Genomic DNA, 17379 nt, shown 5'->3' on the forward strand with positions numbered 1-17379 from the left:
CTTAACTATACCATTATATCATATTATTAAGACAAACATAGACAAGTTTCTTAAGATTTGTTTGTTTGTTTGTTTTTTCATCAGTCTTAGTGATTTATTAACCTTTGAAAGAAAATTAAAGAAGGAAACAACTGATTTATTCAATTAATGCTAAGAAACATTTATTAAATATGTGATTCAACAAAGACCAATATATATTTAAAATGAAGGCACATAGGCCAAATATAAGTTCTGTTTTTTATGTTTTCAGACACAATTAAAAAAAGGTATATTGAAACAGCTCACAACACACACATTTTCTCACACCTCACACTCTAAATAGGTCTTTTTTATATTCAAATTAATGATTAAAAAAAATAATACTGTTTGAAAATAATTTAACACAGAATCGACTAGTCAATACTAGGCTGCAACTAATGATTATTTTGATAATCGAAAGAATAATAGTCTGACTATAAAAACTATATATTTTTTTAATTAGACATTTTGCTTATTATAAATATATAAAACCCTAATTCAGGGTATTCATGTATGAATATTCATGTAAAGGGTACTTTGAAAAAATGCAAATGCCACATATTGAGTTTAACTATTTAATTTAGATATTTTAAAGCTTATAGTGGCTGCTTGTTGAGAAGTGCATGAGGGATTTCTCCTTTGAACAAATTCACTCATGCTGAGTTGTTTCTGAAGAAAAAAAAAAGAAAAAAAAGCATTTCAGTATGCAAGGTGAAGCAATTTGTGTAAATCAACATTTGTACTGTATTTTGCAGATGGCAAGTTGAAACAATATAAAATATAATACAACATTATTTTGACATGTTCATTTGTGAAAATACAAGCATCTAGAATATATAATTAATTTAATCTTATATAATAATTAAATTATATATGCATAAATTAAATATACAAACATTGAAAACTAGCATTTGAATGTAGTAAAGGCCTGATTTAAAAAAAGGAAAAAATATACACTGGTGTAGAAATGCATAATCATTCGCTGAAAACCAAAAGAGTGACTAAAAATCTATTCGTTTACTGCTGCAGTTTGCTGCTTTTAGATTTAGTGTTTGTTCAGACTGTTTTAATTGAATCCATCACTATCACTGGTTCAGAACAGAGTCGCCTGCGAAATGGGGGACAGTATATAAAAACTGTCCCCCATTTCGCAGGCGACTCTGTTCTCTTAGTCCTGCTAAACCCGTAATTTCAGCAACTAATCAAAAACAGCATTCGTTGACAACAAACTTCACTATCGATTATTATCGATTAGGTGTTGCAGCTTTAGTGAATACCCCTAACATTTATTTAAAAAAATTTTAAATGTAGATCACATAATAGTGTATTTATTTGAATAGTTAATGTTGGCCTTTTTATTTTCTCCATTTTCTCCAATTTCTTTTCCTCCAAGAGTAGATTAATTAAACTGATTCTTAGTTTGATACATGAATCAACACCATATGAAAGTTAAAACCATGGGCTTGAGTCAAATCAAAAAGCTTTTAATGGGGCTGTAAACAGACTTCATTCCAGTACAAAAAATGTAACATAGTCTTAAAAACATCCAACATAAAATATTCTACATCAATTATCATTAGTAGCCCAAGCTGTGGGCATTTTATTGTATTTATTTTTTTTATTAAACAAACCCATATTTTAACCAGCCAAAATAGTGCAAACGTTAGCAGAAACACAATTCTAAAAATACAAACATGCAAATAATTAGCCTTGAATGAGTTGTAATGATAATGGCAAATATCTAACAACATAATATGTACTTCTGCCAACCTATATCTATAAGGAGTTGTAATTGAATGGATTGGTGAGTGTGTATCCCTGCATGCAGTTAAGGGGGTTGAAGGTGATAAAAAAATCTCTTTTACAGAGATAGAGAGGGGGGATAGGGGTAGGTGTTATAATGTCATTCAGCAATTTTTCATGCTAATTTCTGTAGGAAAGAAGGCCAAGTCTGTTCATATTGTGCAAGCCAATGTGTGTGTGTGTGTGTGTGTGTGTGTGTGTGTGTGTGTGTGTGTGTGTGTGTGTGTGAAAAGCAGGTCATCTACCTGTTTCCAGAATAAGAATTAAATGCTAATCAAATATGTGTGTGTGTGTGTGTGTGTGTGTGTGTGTGTGTGTGTGCGCGCGCGCACATATACAGTGAATGACAGTGAGAATAGTGCTGTCATTCAAACCACCATGTACAGTAGCCTAGTCACTTTGTTCCTAACAGAGGCTTGCACTCACTCAGTTACAGAGCATTATTACTAAAGCTATAAGACATGTAAAGATGTAAAGAGTGCCAGTTTAGTGAAGAACACAAACAAAAGAAACAAGCTGAATAAAATCAAGCTGGATCAATGATGATATGGTGATCAATGGTAGTTACTCGTTAAAAATCTAAAAGCAGGTGTGCAGACCAGACTACACATCAGCTCTGTGCACCAACATTCTCCACACAGTAAGGAGGGAGTATACCCTGTCTGTGGTGTAGTCAAGGCCATATACAGTGTCTACACAAGCTTTTTCTAGTGTGTTTCAGTATGCTATTTATGTAAACCTATTTATAAGTTTCTGTATTTCAGGAAATTCACCCTGACTTGCATATTAATCTGTGTGCTCTTCAGTGACATCCAATATTTATACTTTTTCCCCCCATTTTTTTTATACTTCATTTATCGACATGTAGGTCTGTTTTCACAGGCTAACATTTTCTAAAATTACCACAATGCTATTTGACTATTAGTGCTCTTTAGCCAGTGCTTTATTCCTTAAATCTGTCCATCTCTCACACCTCCTCATCTGTACACTCTGCTCCAGACAGCTAATTTATCATGCTAGTATTGCCAACAAGGACATTGTACTTGTCGTGTCTGCAGTAGTTTTGTGTAAGTGTCTACAATATCTATCTGCACTGCACTGTGGTGCTTTAAAGAAGAAATACTTGCTCTTTTTTTTTTTTTAATCTAGCTACAAAACTGACTGTTATGACTTATGTATGAGGATGGGAAAATATTTTCTTCTTTTTAACACCATTGCACATAGAGAGTGGCAGAAAACTGCTAGCATCGCAATGGAATAAATGTTCTTATTAGCACCGTAACTGCTTAGCACAATACAATCATTTCTATATAAATCTACTTGATATGTTTCGGAGTGGACTCCACTGGCAGGACAGGGTCAAACAAAAAAACACAGTTTAAGTGCACACTTTCAATAGGATGCTTTTTAAAGAACTTGATGAATGAAGACATTTCTCTGTATTTTCTACAGACTCAGAACGAAAGCTGACATGAATGCAGATACAGTTAAAGAGATATATTGTTGAAATACTATTAATGTTAACATTAGTGTGACTAGTGATCGTAAATGTCTACTTTAGACTGCCTACACCACAGGACACAGTATATTTTCACCCATTATGTTACCCATTATTAGAAAATAGGATATGGACACATGGATTACCAGGAGTAAAACATGATACAGACCACTGCACACCTCCCTTACTTTATGAACACAAGTCCAAGAAGTAAGGGCCAGTAAAGGACTTCATATTTCTAATAACTAGTTTAGTCTGAAACATCTTGGAGTCTCCTGCTAAGTGCTATGATGAAGCTTTAAACAAACTCCGGTAAAGATGTTAAATGGTGCTAATAAATCACAAATAAATTGCATTCATCGCTTTTAAGGAATGCACCAATCGTAACATTGATGGTGCTTATAATTTAAAGGCTAGTGTAGAGTAGTTAGCTTCATGCTAACCAGGCCACAGTGGCCAGTTGACTGTTAGTCAACAGCATGTTTTGGGCAAAGTGCATGTTTAGCCCCAAAAACAGCCCTGTATTCCAATACTGCTTGCAACAGGTCCTCATCGACTTATTCACTTTACAGGGAAGTTTGTACCATCTACATGATACAAGTAGTCACTTGCAGAAGGACAGATTGAGCATGTAGTGGAGAGCAGATTTACTATGCAGTGAACAGAGTACCATAATAACATTCCATTTGCTGTCTTTTACAGAATTAAAATTAAAAAGCAAAATTCAACATATTAAAAGTATATATTTAAAATAAGTAATATTTTATTGCTCTCTCTTTGATTGCAGTGCATGTTGGGTAATTTCTGCTCCCTGCAAAGGGTCATTTAACAATCTGATCTTGAGCTAATAGAGTATGCTAATTGATCAGTAATGTGTATTATATCTAAATATAACATCATAAGGGAAGTGGAGGAGGACGTGTTGAAAGATGCATCAGAACGAAAATGTCCTTGAATTGCAGGGCTTTTAACATGTATCTTTGCCCAAAAAAGTTAAATTATATCATCAGGGATTGTTTGTGAGCTGGTTAAGGCTCTAAAGCAGCCTGCCTAGGATCAGTCCCTCTGTGGAGCATGCCTCTCCTCTCACAATCTCCAGAAAGCCCAGCTTAGTGAGGAACTCCAATCTTAGCCGGTCTGTCGGCTGCACCTCGCAAAACACACCCTGGGAACCTGCAGAGAGAGAGAGAGAGAGAGAGAGAGAGAGAGAGAGAGAGAGAGAGAGAGAGAGAGAGAGAGAGAGAGAGAGAGAGAGGTTCCCCACTTTATTTCAGTCATTAACCTGATTTGTATGGGATGTAGGACGTGTGTAACATTTTAATACGTTGTATTTTTGAGTTAACAATAACATTTCACCACCCAATTCCTATAGCAAGATCCAGATGACAATTACATGCTTGAGTGTGTATCTACTTACAGGAAGTTTTATTTCCATTACAATTAACCACAAAGCTCCTACCTTTTGTGTTGTTTACCAGTAAAATGGTTGATTCCTGCTCAGACTGATCAAGCGTCATATTAACCAAGCTCATTAGGGTAATAGGAGATGCTCTTGTTGTTGTGTGGTCATAAAATATTGTGAATGTCAAGCTCATTCATTTTGCCAGCTCATTTGATGTGGAACTACACAGAACTAAAAGGTATACAATCGGCTGAGAGCCGTTTCGTACCGTTAGCTTTGAGTGCTGTGAGCAGGGACGTGAGCAGGCTCCTGCTGACACTGCAGTCCACCAGTTCAGGCAGTGCTTCAAGCCTGATTTGAGATGGGAAGTGGTACAGCAGGGAGTCTGGGTAATCCTGCTCTTCAAGCAAGCTCATGAGCGCCTCCTGGGGAAATGAGAATAGTGAATGCTTTTGTTCAAATTTGTGTGATCACACTGTGTATTTGTGACAGTTCTTAGTGATGATTCTCCTGGGTTAAACACAGACCTTCTGGGCAGTGTGTCCGTTAGCAACATATGTGCGTGTGGGGTATTTGTCTCTTATAGCAGGCAGCCAGGTGGCCTGGCACCTCTTGACAAATGAGCGTACATCCAGAATACCAGCAACACACCCACACACACCCAACTCATCCTCTAGGACAAAGCTGTACTCTGGGCACAGAGCCAGAGATGCACCTAAACACCTGCATACACACACATTAACATGAATATTCCTTTGAAGGTCCTACAGGTACCAGTAATAATGTAATGTTGTTATGGCAGTATAGACAAAGAGAAACCTCTGTGAAGCTACTTCTGCAAGGTTTGCATATTTATTTAACCTGTCCCCGATGAAGTCTGGGTGAAGAACAGTCACATCCTGAGCACCTCTAGTTTTCTGATAAAGCTGGCGAACCATGCGGTACAGCTCCGCCTAACAATGCACAGGATAAGAGCATACAGACATACACAGTAATTATAATGCAGATGTGGATTGCAAAGGGCATTCCCTGTGAACATTTTCCCTGTCATCTATTATTTATTACCTACAAAGTCATTCGCACTTGAATGAATGTCTTAATTAGTATAAAATTATGCAAAAAAATGTATTGAAATAATATCAACAATAATATAACTACTAAAAATATTTTATTGTCTATTTAAATTTTGTAAGTGCAATGCTGAACCCAAACACTAAAGCTTTGAAAGTGTGATGAATGAAGGCTATTAAGCTGTGCAGTTGTGTAAATTTAGGACAAAGTGTTTTTACCTCTAAGAAAAGCATTGTGGTATCAGCTGGCCTTGGGTTTACACAATGTATCTCACCTTGTCTTTGTGCTGGAAGGGCCGTATGTTGTACAGACGAGAGGTGGGAAAGAGAGGAGGGGGGTGGCTAAACAGCTCACTGCTGGTGCCTACAGGAAGTAGCATCTTCAGCACACACCAGATGGAGAGAGGAAAAAAGAAATTATATACTGCATGAACCATGATCTAGCTGCATTCATGCTGTATCACTTTGCACAATACTAAATGTTATATGTACCTGCACTTCCCCAGACAGCCCTCCTTTAAATGCCCAAGGCTCTGCTTCCACACCAAGAAGCTCTGCCCCTGATGAGGCTCCACACCCTGTTAAGAAGAAGCCACTCAGTCTCACGGGCATGTGCAATATGGCATAGAATTAAAAGAGATACTCACAATGAAAACAGTTTTTCCAGGAACCCAGCGAAGAACTTTCACTTATCACGCGACCCTCTGAATTTGAGGAGAAAAGAAAACATGGCGAGAGACATAACAAACGATTCAAACTATTTTTATAAAGTAGCACTGTCGTATAAAGATTTTTTCCTAAAAACCTTTCATTTCCATTCCTCTCTCTCACCAAGCCAACTGATGAAGGCCTTGGCAACAAGCAGTGTGTTTCTCAGGTCCCAGACATATGGGTAAAGGTCATAGAGTACAGCTCTGTTCACGCTGTTCACCACACTGCCATGCAGAACTGCAATCTCGTCACAAGCAAGCAGAAAGCGTCCTGCCCGTACCCGCCACTCCTCCATCTAAAAAAACAAAAAAATTTATAGAAGTTATAGAATGAACGAAATTAAAAGACTGTATTATGCTATATTTTTATTTATATTTAATAATATATAAAATGAATTAAATTAAAATCTATATTAAAGGAAGGGGGTAGAGAGCAGGAGAGCGTTTGTTTATGTAAATTACATTATACCACTTTTTCTAATACCAATACAGGCACTGAAACGTTCAGTATCAGCTGATAGTAATTCCAAACCAATATAGTTTTCTTTAAAACCTTATGTGTATATATATATATATATATATATATATATATATATATGTGTGTGTGTGTGTGTGTGTGTGTGTGTGTGTGTGTGTGTGTGTGTGTGTGTGTGTATATACCCTAAAGAAATCCAGTCTTGTCTCGTTATATGTAAATATTTCCATTCGTAAAATAAATTCCCTTCCAAATTTAATTCTAATCAGATATCCAGTTTCCTTTATATGATCTCCCATTTTTGCTATTAGCCTGATACAAATACTAGATATAAGATGACTTATTACTAATTTTGCAAAAATCACAAGCCATTTTTATTAATAGGAACATTTATAATCTATCTAAGAATTATTTTGATCAATAATTAAAAGATTATTTAAAACCTTTCAATCTGCAATGCTGGAATTAAGGTCTTTTGCATGTGTATCCATAACAGGTTTCAGTTTCCAATTTATACAGACCAGTATAAAGCTATTACTGAAGTCTGAAAACATGTAACTGAATGAGCGAGTAAACGAGTGAGTGAGTGATTGAATGAGTGAGTGAGGATTTCTAATTGGATAATGTGTAGGCACTTATGTGTGTTTTACTGTCATCTAATGGTGTTTTTATAGTACTGTCTCCCCAAGTACTAAATTATTTATTCATATAATCATTTACAGAAATTGTTTTATGCTTTTCAGGGTTGCTAGGCATACTGAGATTATCGCAGGAATATTGTGTGAGATACAAACAAGGCAGCATATACACTCAAACATGCATTTACACAGGGGCTACCTGGGCCACCAAAGCAGTTATTTTCACTATTATTTTACATGGCAAAATTAGTCTTGATATAATGACTTTGAACAAAACTTAATGTACAAAAGACACATCAGTCTCCAAACCTATTTCTTTGATATAGAGTTTGTCTATACTTCAAATACACACACCCACACACATAGACCATTCTTTCACACACATAGTGACCTTCTGTGGTTGCATCTTCTTGCTGCTGCCGTTGACACTGACATAATGGCAGTGGCTTTTAAGCCAGGTAAGTGCCTGCAGCAGGTTCTGGGCAGATGGGCCATGCTCATGTGGTAAGTAGTACAGTCCCACCAGCAGTTGCACTTGGGCCTCAGTAAGTGGAGATTTCCCAGAACATAAACTCTTTCCTGAAGCCTTCTCCCAGCCATTGCATCCAGAAACCCGCTCCTCACTCTCAGTCTCAGCCGAGACCTTCAACACTGAGGTGGAAGAAGAAACCAGAGCCCCAGCAGCAGATGGAGATTTAGACTGGGCTCCATGCAGATTGTCTAAGCATTCAGGAGGTTTAGGTTTGGAGGAAAGAGCAGATGGTTTCTGTTCGGTAGGCCTGTTCTGCCGTCCTATTGAGGAGAGATGTCATAAACAATTTAGAAATGAGAAATGCCCATGTATCCGATTAAATCACACTGCTGAATTTATATGTTCCGAGAAAATCAGCTCTTTAAATTTTACACTGACAGAATACAAATCAGATGATTGATGGATTGGTCAAATAAATAGAATTCTGATTTAGAGTGCCACAATGCAACTATAACATATCGTTGCGCATATTTCTAATATGTACGCATTTGCAGGAGAAATTCTATTTTGAATATTTCTTTAACTGCCTATTAAAGCAGGTTCTTCTTAACATTTTGGCAAAGTTATACTTCTTATGTCTGAGGAACAAGAAATAACCACTGTATTTTCATTAATTTTGAAATAAGCCAAACTGTAAAAGTGGTATTACATGTAACAATTTATAACAATCTTTTGCCAGTTTTCTGTTGTAAAATGTTGAATGAGCAGAATTTGGCATATGGCAGATCACATTTATGATTACATTATAAGTATTGCATAACATTTTTTTATGAATGCTGTTTGGTATTTCTATTAGTAAGATTTATGCATAAATCAATAGAAAGAATTGATGAGATTTTGTGCATTTATGCAGAATTGCAGAATGGTATAAAAAGTACGAGTGTGAAGTACCAGGCTGTAGAGGTTGGTGCAGATCAGTCATCCAGTCTTTTAGTGCAGAAGAAAGAGCTCGCTCCGGAGAGTACTGATGACCTTTACCTACACAGGAATGGTTTAGTATTAAATGCTGAAGGGAACGATAAGTGTAAGAAAAGAGTGTTATAAATTATACCCATAATGAGTTTTTATTTTGCCTTGGTATGGCAGACAGATAATTAGTGTACTATACAATGCATTTTAATCACGTTCTAATATATGCATAATGAGGTCTAGTGCCTCTGAAACCAGAACTGATATAGTTTACATGCCCCACGTATACACCATTTAATCAGAATAACAGATAGTGTCTTAAAACCAAAGTTATAGACTGTATGAATGTCTTTGAGCCTTTACAAATGTTTAAAATATAATCAAATTATGTGGCTGATCACTTAGTCCCACCTTTCTCAACCAAAGACATTTTTCACACTTTCTCACAATCCTTCATTTAGGTGACATGGCCCATTTACCACATCAGAATGTATTTCATGCCGTTGAATTCTCAATTTCCCACATGATCTATCATCACCCAACCTCCTGTTATTTTTCCATTCTTACTCTTCCATTTGCTTTTCCCTTTCCTCTTACCTTCTCTCTTCTCCTTCCCTGCTTTGTGCCATGTCCCAAGTGTGTGTAGAGGAATGTAGTTTGCTTCAAATTCGCAGTTAGGGTTCAGCAGCAGACCCCTGAGATGAGCTTGGAGGCCAGAAGGACGGCCCTTAAATGGCCCTAGGAAGACTCGGCGTGAATCGTAATCGTTAGCGTGAAGATTGTCCCACACCAGCGGAGGGCGCTGTAACACTGACTGCACCTCCATCAGCGAATCAGCGCTCAGCTCCCGAGAGATGACCTTATTTCCTGTCGAATGAAAGACATATAAGGGTATTGATGAGAAAAGATGGTGTTATTAAAGTGGAATAATTGATCTTTACTCATTCTGACACATTATAACAAATACAACATAGAATAAAATATGAAGCAATATATTTATAAACTAATTAATCTAAGTTACAGATTTAGGGTTAGGGTATATTTTTGCATATGTAGTATAATTTTAAGATGCTTTTATGTGCATATTCACAGTCACAGAATACAGAGTGTAGAGACATTTTCTTTACTTGGAAATTAACTGTTGTCTTAAAAATGTAATATAAAATAAAGCGTTTTCATATATGTCAGTATGTTTACCGGTCCAGATGACTGAGATGCGGGGCAGGAGATCTTCTCCCACTGTCAGCAAGTATGGAGACTTAGACACGCTGGGAGAGCAGAGTGAGCTGCAGTACTCTGAGAGAGAGAGAGAGAGAGAGAGAGAGAGAGAGAGAGAGAGAGAGTGAGCAATTCTATCTAGATAAATTTGATTTTCTATCAAACACTAAAGACCAGTGATCATCTTCAGTACAGTACAATGCTTGCAGTCTCTGTCTCTATTGACATAAAGCAAATGACAAAGTCAGACCTCATAGATTTACCACTATTGCTTCTATTATTAGCATGTACTGTAAACTTGGGTGTTGTTTAAAAAATGACTAATATTTTTACTTTATGATTCCTATCTTTACATATTAATAAAAAGCAAATGTTAATGTTTGCCTGCTGATAACAAACATGGGAACTGGCCTACCAGTGGGGCAGAACAGGAAGACAGCTGGCTCCCCCAGGAAACGGAAGATCTCATTGGTCACAGACACCTGAGCATGAGCAAATGAGGAGAATGCCTCACTATCGGCTTGACACATTGAGTGGTCGATGTCATCAAACAGAATGGCAAATGCCTGGCAGCCCAGTTCTGCCACCTAGTAGTGAGGACAAAAAAAAAACAAAAAAAAAAAACAAGGGAAAGTAGAGCAGGCTTTCGTATGAGCTAAAAAAAAAAAGGGATATTTTAATCTCAATAGGCCACTGGTAAGCTGAGCGATAAAGTAGGGCTATGTGGGGGTGTGTGGAAGTGTGGTTGTGTGTGCAGTTAGGGAGGTGGAAGCTAATAATAATTGCCCTTGTCCTGCATTCATTGCTCCATGCAAATAGATTTAAAAGCAGACATATACCTGTGTTTGTGTATGCACATATTCGTATACCTGTCGAAGTTTACGCTTCAGAAGTGTGAGGTCAGAGGAGCTGGAAAAGACAATATCCTGACCAGGAGAGAGAGCATACACAAATCTCAATCCTCTCGACTCAGCTTCATGCACCAATGCTTTCAGCTGGGCTACAGAAACAGTAAACAAGAGTAAGACTTAAACATTAAAGAGGCCAATTAACTATCATTTATGGACAGCAATAAACTAAATATACAAGTAAATAATTGCCACATGTTAAGCAGTCCTTCTACCTTCCTCCTCTGTTGAGTACACCTCTCTCCACAGCAAACGGTGCTTCAGGTCATCTTTAGGGCCGTACAGATATGTGTTCAAACCCCATCTTTGCATCCTGTGTGTTCAACAGAAACAGTGACGAACAAAATGCTGTCTTTAATGGCTCATAAAGCCTAAAACAGAAAATATAAAACAAAATAGTTGCATTATCTATACACTATGGCCAGTTGTTAGCATTGACTGTAACATACCGAATAATTTGTGCGTTTATTATTTATTGAATTTATAGTAGCAGTGCCAGAGGATGCTCAAGAATCAAAGCCTCCCTGAGGGAAAACTCAGAGTACAATGACACAGAGTATGAACAATTATAGAATGTGACTTGAAGAGGTTGTATCAAAGCCAGTAATTATAGCTAGTAACTATACTAGTCAAAGTGCAGCTTAGAATGTTTGGTAAAAATATAGCGATGTTTGCCTTTGCTTCTGAAAATTACGTTTGTATGACCGCTATATGTTTTTTAAAGCATTCGCTTAGATTAAATGCTTCTCTTTCTTAATTGTCATTTCTAAAATAAAAGTTTCACATGGACCAGTTTTACACAACATTTTAACAAGGGTACGTAATATGTAGCTTAAGCTGCTTAATACATATTTATAGAGTTATGCTTGTAATGTCAAAAATTCTGACAAAAATATGTAAAAATGTCCAGACTTAAAAAATGATTCACAGTTTGAATTAGATTTTGCATAGTTTGTAATAGAATTGCAACTGATGCTGCAGGGAGAAGATAGCCTAAAATTAAAAACCTCTTCCTTGATGCTGGTTCTATTAAGAACCTCCCTAGATGAAGCCACTGAAACGAGTTTGCGATAAGATGGTGCTTTTAAAGACTATAAAGTGGATTAACACAAACAGCATGTAAGGCAGCAGGAGAGATGCTACACTTTACCTCATTATCAATACCAGCGCAGTCTGAATTATTATCACAGTTTGTCCATCTGCTGTAACATCCAGAGCATTAATGCTTTATTACTGCAGGTATTGTAGTGTATGCAAGTATGTAGTGAAGATTTTACTTTTGACTCTTTGTATTACTTGTATCTGCATGCATTTTATCCGATAGGTCACATGACCAACTATGCATGCTGTTTCATTGAGGCTGATCTTGTGCAGGTAAGGAGATACTTTACAGTTCAATACACGTTTGGGTTTCATATTTATAGCTCTGGAACGATATTTAATGCATTCACTGAGAGTCTTTTTCAAAGATTTTCTGTTACTCTGGATACGGATATGACTCTAAATGAGTAATCAATAGACAAATAGATCTGAAACACAAAGTTTTGCCTGTGGATAAAAATCATTTATTCAGATTCATGCTGGAGCCTGAGTCTATCACAGGAACACAGAGTGTGTTAAATGGTATTCCAGATATACTCGCATGAAATCACTTGCACCCAAGGCGATTCAGACTAGCCAATTCAACAACTGGTTTATGGGTTGTTTTTTTTTTAGAAATAAAGTACACCATAACACCTGGAGAAAACCCTTGTGAGCATTCAGAGAACAAGTAGATATATGGATATAATATCACGAATAATGAGCGAAATCAAAAAATGTGACATGGTGTATAATAAGTGTGAATACACCTTGAAGAAAACAGCTGTATGTGTGAGAGCTTGGTAATGGAGAGTGTGTTTGTGCATGTGTGCGTGTGTGTGTGTGTGTGTGTGTGTGTTACTGTAATAAGAAAAAGGCAGATGGCCCAAATATATTGAAGTTTAGCTGGAGTTGCTCTAAAATATTAAAGCCCACCTCCTGAGGGTTGCCCTTGTGCCAGATATGTGAAGCCTGCAGCTCTTTGCTACTGCATATATAAAACCTTACCACCGCTCTCTCTCTCTCTACCTCACCCATTTGATTTTCTCCACCTGTCAGTTCTACCACTCTCCATCTCAAACCAGCAGGAACTCTCTGTTCTCACCTGGGTATGTCTTCTCACCAACTGCCTACTTCAATCTCTTCTTTAATTTCTCTTGCTCATTTAATATTTTTCTTTTTTTCCAACACTGAACATGGACCGATGCCCTTCCTCTCTTTCTAACTCTTTCTCTGTTTTTGTTGTGTGGGTAGAATGTTGTCACTTCTTCTCTCTTCCTGTCCAGATGGTGTCCTGTTCATTTGTGGTCTTCTCTTACAAACTACAAAGAGACATTTATGCCCACTACTAGCACATAATGTTACTGAATGAGAAAAGAATAAAACAGTAACACTGGTGAGAGAGACTTCTTCAAAGACTTGAATAAATGCAGATAAATGAAGTAGAAATCTAAATCAGAGCAGCAACAATTCATGGAAACTTTTTTTTTCTTAATCGCAAAGCTGCTTGAAATGTTTATGTGCCGAAAAAGAGACAATAGAGTTTACATTTACATGTTAATGAATATAATGCTAAGCCACAAAGAAATTCGAACGGATTCAAAAGAAATTTGAATGAATTTTGGTGAAAGTAAGGAAAACTGCAGTGTGTATTGACAACTGAGCTACAAGACAAATCATGTTCTTTTATTTCATCTGAAAAAAGATATGGTATACAGTTGGTTGGTTAAGTAACAAACCAGCACCTTGTTGCATTTGATTTAAAAAGAAACTTTCTTTATGAAATACTTTCATATAATTAGACAGCTTCAAAAGGGAGTTATTTAACATTGAAAAGAAAGGATAACAAAGAATAAAAAAATGAGAGTGAGTGTTAGAGAAAAAGACGCAATAACCCCTCTTTAAAAAGATTAAACTTTACCTTTCGCCCACACACAAAAAGACTTACACAGACATGTTTCTCCTGCACACTTGATGTAACTTGTTTCTCTCTCTCTCTCTCTCTCTCAGCTATAAAATTAATTCTCACTTCCTCCATCTCTCTCTTTCTCTCTCTATCTATCTATCTATCTATCTATCTATCTATCTATCTATCTATCTATCTATCTATCTATCTATCTATCTATCTATCTATCTATCTATCTATCTATCTATCTCTCCCCTCTTTCACTCCAGTCACTCTCATCCAACGCCTTACATCACCACAGTAATCATCACTTTATCGATTCCCACCTCGCCCAGGGAAAATGGAGCCAGTCTGCGTCACTCATTTCTCTGAGGGATGATGGTAAAGGCACTGGGGCCTGTGAAACTGCAACTTAGTGGAGCCATGCCAGCACCAGTCAGTGCCCAGCCTCTCCTACTGCAAAGGCCATTCGCCAACAAACTGTGCAACTCAGTCACAGCTTATGCAAGAAAGGGGACTTGTGAATACAGATGATCTGAACATTGTTCTGAACGCTGTTCATCTGCAATGCATCTTAAACTATATCTGGCATTGAGAATACTCACCACTGAAACAGCACTTTTCTTTGCTCCATGGACCAGGGCCGCCCATAGAAACCTGCAGGAGGGACCGAAACACAATAGACCCATGTTACACGAGTTCATTTACACACTCATTAAGTGTATTAGGCAAAATACCCTACAGTCCTCTATTAACTTTATCTTACACACTGCCTTCTTCAAATGCACAGAATGCACATGCAGGAGGATTGCAAAATTAGGACCTTTTTTTTTATGTGGGTGTATAAGATATTTCCATCTCTGACAGGTATTATTTATTTGTTTTTTCTGCATTCAATTTATAGTGTCTGTGTTTCTACTCCGTCTATCCCTTATAACCCAGAATATCTATTATTATATAAATCTAATCTACAATAACAATTCTGTATTTTCAAAAACACTCCTTGTGTCTTAAATTGGAAGACATTTCTGTTCGATTGTCTTTGTGCATATATCCAGAGAAATGCAGTACTACTAGCAATCATGGTCTTCACCTGCAGTCAACTGGATGGGGAAAAGAACAACAACAATAATAATAGTGAAGCTAAATAAATTGACTGTTAAATTTCAAGACAAACTTGCTGCTTGCATATTGCTGTATGTGTTCACTTTCAGTACCAATGTGCAATAAGAAAGTGCACAATTATTGTCACTACGAGCATTTCCTGGTGTGCATATGTTTGTGTGTGTGTGTGTATGTGTGTGTGTGTGTGTGTGTGTGTGTGTGTGTGTGTGTAGCTTGCATGGTTAGTATATATGTATTTTTTGCCATAAGCAGGCCGTGTGCTGCTGCAGGACTGAATTGGGACAATATACAGAGAAGACTTCCACACTGACATTTCCCCTGCTGAGAAGAAGATTAAACCATCCAGTAATATTACATGGACATCAAGACACAAGCTGAGCCAATTAGACTGTGTATGTGTGTGTGTGTGTGTGCATGCGTGCGTGTGTTTCCGTAACTTAGTGTGGAACAAAAACATATCTAGCAGCTTTGACCTTGCGGTGACATTTACCTGGTCCTTACGTGCAAAAACTTTTTCAAAGCAAAAAGTAAAAAAAAGTATTCCCAAAATTAAAAGAACCCAAAGTCCCTTAACTGCTTTTTGGCATCCTGTTAAAATTGCAAATCACTTTGGTTGGAAATATCTTCTAGATAATCAGTAATGTAAATATGTAATAAAAATGTTTCCTCCTGGTTACAGAGATTGAGGTTAGATTTAGGTGTTGGGAAAGCATTATGTATACATAATTATTTTAGTGGAGGTCCTAAGAATAATAGTAAGAGAAACGTGTGTGTGTGTGTGTGTGTGTGTGTGTGTGTGTGTGTGTGTGTGTGTGTGTGTGTGTGTGTGTGTCACTGCCTGAACAGCCTCTATTCACTCTCGCTGAATGTGGCTATTTATAATGCTCTGAAGCTACATGAAATGAATCAGCTGTTCTACTACTCTAGAAAGTAAACCCAATTTAATATATTGAAGGATAAATCTGACCAAAAACAAAGCACTCCATTGTATTTCTAGATTTCTTTTGTCTCAGTGGTAAATCACCCAATCCACTACCCTGTCCTGCAGAAGTGATGATCCTCGCACCGTCAGATCGGGTATCATACCTCGGGTTTACAGGATGGAGAAGAAGCTTCTTACCTTCAACAACCCCGCAGAGAAACTCATCTTTCCCCTCCATGGCTGGGATTATGGCTGAAGATAAGAAGGGGAAGCTCGTGTGATCAGCACACACTACAGCTCTTATTCTGTCTCCATCTCTTCATCCTCTCCTGCTCCTCCCAGGTATATACACAGCCGAGGGATGCTTCACTTCACTGAAGCCCAGTTGAACCTCTCAATGCCCAGGAGTCTGGTTCTGATCGCGCAGATCTTGATGGCATTAGTGAATCATTCTCGATTGGTGTAGAGTGAAGAGAAGATCACCGCCTCTGCTCCAGTCTGTGTCTCTGACTGCCCTCATGTGTCGCTTGCAAATGATTCGTTCTTTTAAATGAATCTCGAGGTGGAACAAAACGAACCGATTCGCCTTCGATATAATTATTAATAATAATAACAATAACAATAATAACAATAATACTTATTATTGTTATTATTGTTATTGTTGTTGTTGTTGTTATTAAATAATGAATAGTAGTATTAGTATTTTATATCCCATTTTATAAAGATTAACGTGGGGTTCCTTAATTAATAATATCCTAAAGGCTACATAGAGCTGTTAATTTATTTATTTACATATATCATATAATGAATTCTGTAGAAATGTTTAGCTCTGGAGCTGCTCTAGATCACTTCCTCTCCCGCCCTGTTGAATCACTAGTGAATCGATTTAAATGACTCGGATCTTTTAAAAAGAGCCGGTACAGGCTAACGCCCCCCCCCCCTCCTTCCCTTCAGCTGATTGTCAGTTCTGCTGCTCTGTACAGCAATATTTCAGAATGAAAATCACAATCACCTGTAATGAAATAAAAATCAAATAATAAAGTAATAAATAAAGATAAAGACACTGGCTGTACGGAATGTGGGAAAAATCATGTCGGAAGTGTCCCTGTATTTAGGAAATAGGTACTTTCAGTATTATTTTTATCGAACAATAGTAAGGAAGTAA

The 17379-nt window shown here is 37.2% G+C and overlaps 1 protein-coding gene across 2 annotated transcripts; it reads right to left on the reverse strand.

Moving 5' to 3' along the window:
- Positions 1-1481: 1481 nt before the first annotated feature.
- Positions 1482-17124, reverse strand: si:dkey-183c6.8 (protein O-GlcNAcase). 2 transcript variants are annotated; one of them, XM_046851494.1, is made up of 17 exons: positions 16413-17124; positions 14773-14824; positions 11397-11494; positions 11143-11273; positions 10689-10860; positions 10253-10351; positions 9653-9922; positions 9038-9124; positions 8006-8406; positions 6623-6797; positions 6439-6495; positions 6284-6369; positions 6067-6171; positions 5541-5674; positions 5249-5444; positions 4990-5146; positions 1482-4492 (listed from the first exon to the last, which is right to left on the reverse strand). In XM_046851494.1, the coding sequence occupies exons 1-17, from the start codon at positions 16450-16452 to the stop codon at positions 4356-4358; spliced, it is 2397 nt and encodes a 798-aa protein (XP_046707450.1). In that variant the 5' UTR covers positions 16453-17124; the 3' UTR covers positions 1482-4355. The 2 variants fall into 2 exon arrangements, with proteins under 2 accessions (XP_046707450.1, XP_046707451.1); XM_046851495.1 differs by having other exon boundaries at positions 5583-5674; positions 16413-17123.
- Between the last annotated feature and the right edge of the window lie 255 nt (positions 17125-17379).

Source organism: Silurus meridionalis, chromosome 6 (genome assembly GCF_014805685.1).
Source record: "Silurus meridionalis isolate SWU-2019-XX chromosome 6, ASM1480568v1, whole genome shotgun sequence".
Taxonomy (NCBI): domain Eukaryota; kingdom Metazoa; phylum Chordata; class Actinopteri; order Siluriformes; family Siluridae; genus Silurus; species Silurus meridionalis.

What these genes read in the sequence shown, in the direction of transcription:
- si:dkey-183c6.8 (XM_046851494.1), bottom strand. Translation starts at nt 16,452, where the DNA reads ATGGAGGGGAAAGATGAGTTTCTCTGCGGGGTTGTTGAAG. An exon ending in GCACCAACCTCTACAGCCTG is followed by an intron (nt 8,407 to 9,037) that starts GTACTTCACACT and finishes TCTCCTCAATAG; the next exon opens with GACGGCAGAACAGGCCTACC. An exon ending in ACGGACACACTGCCCAGAAG is followed by an intron (nt 5,147 to 5,248) that starts GTCTGTGTTTAA and finishes TCATTTCCCCAG; the next exon opens with GAGGCGCTCATGAGCTTGCT.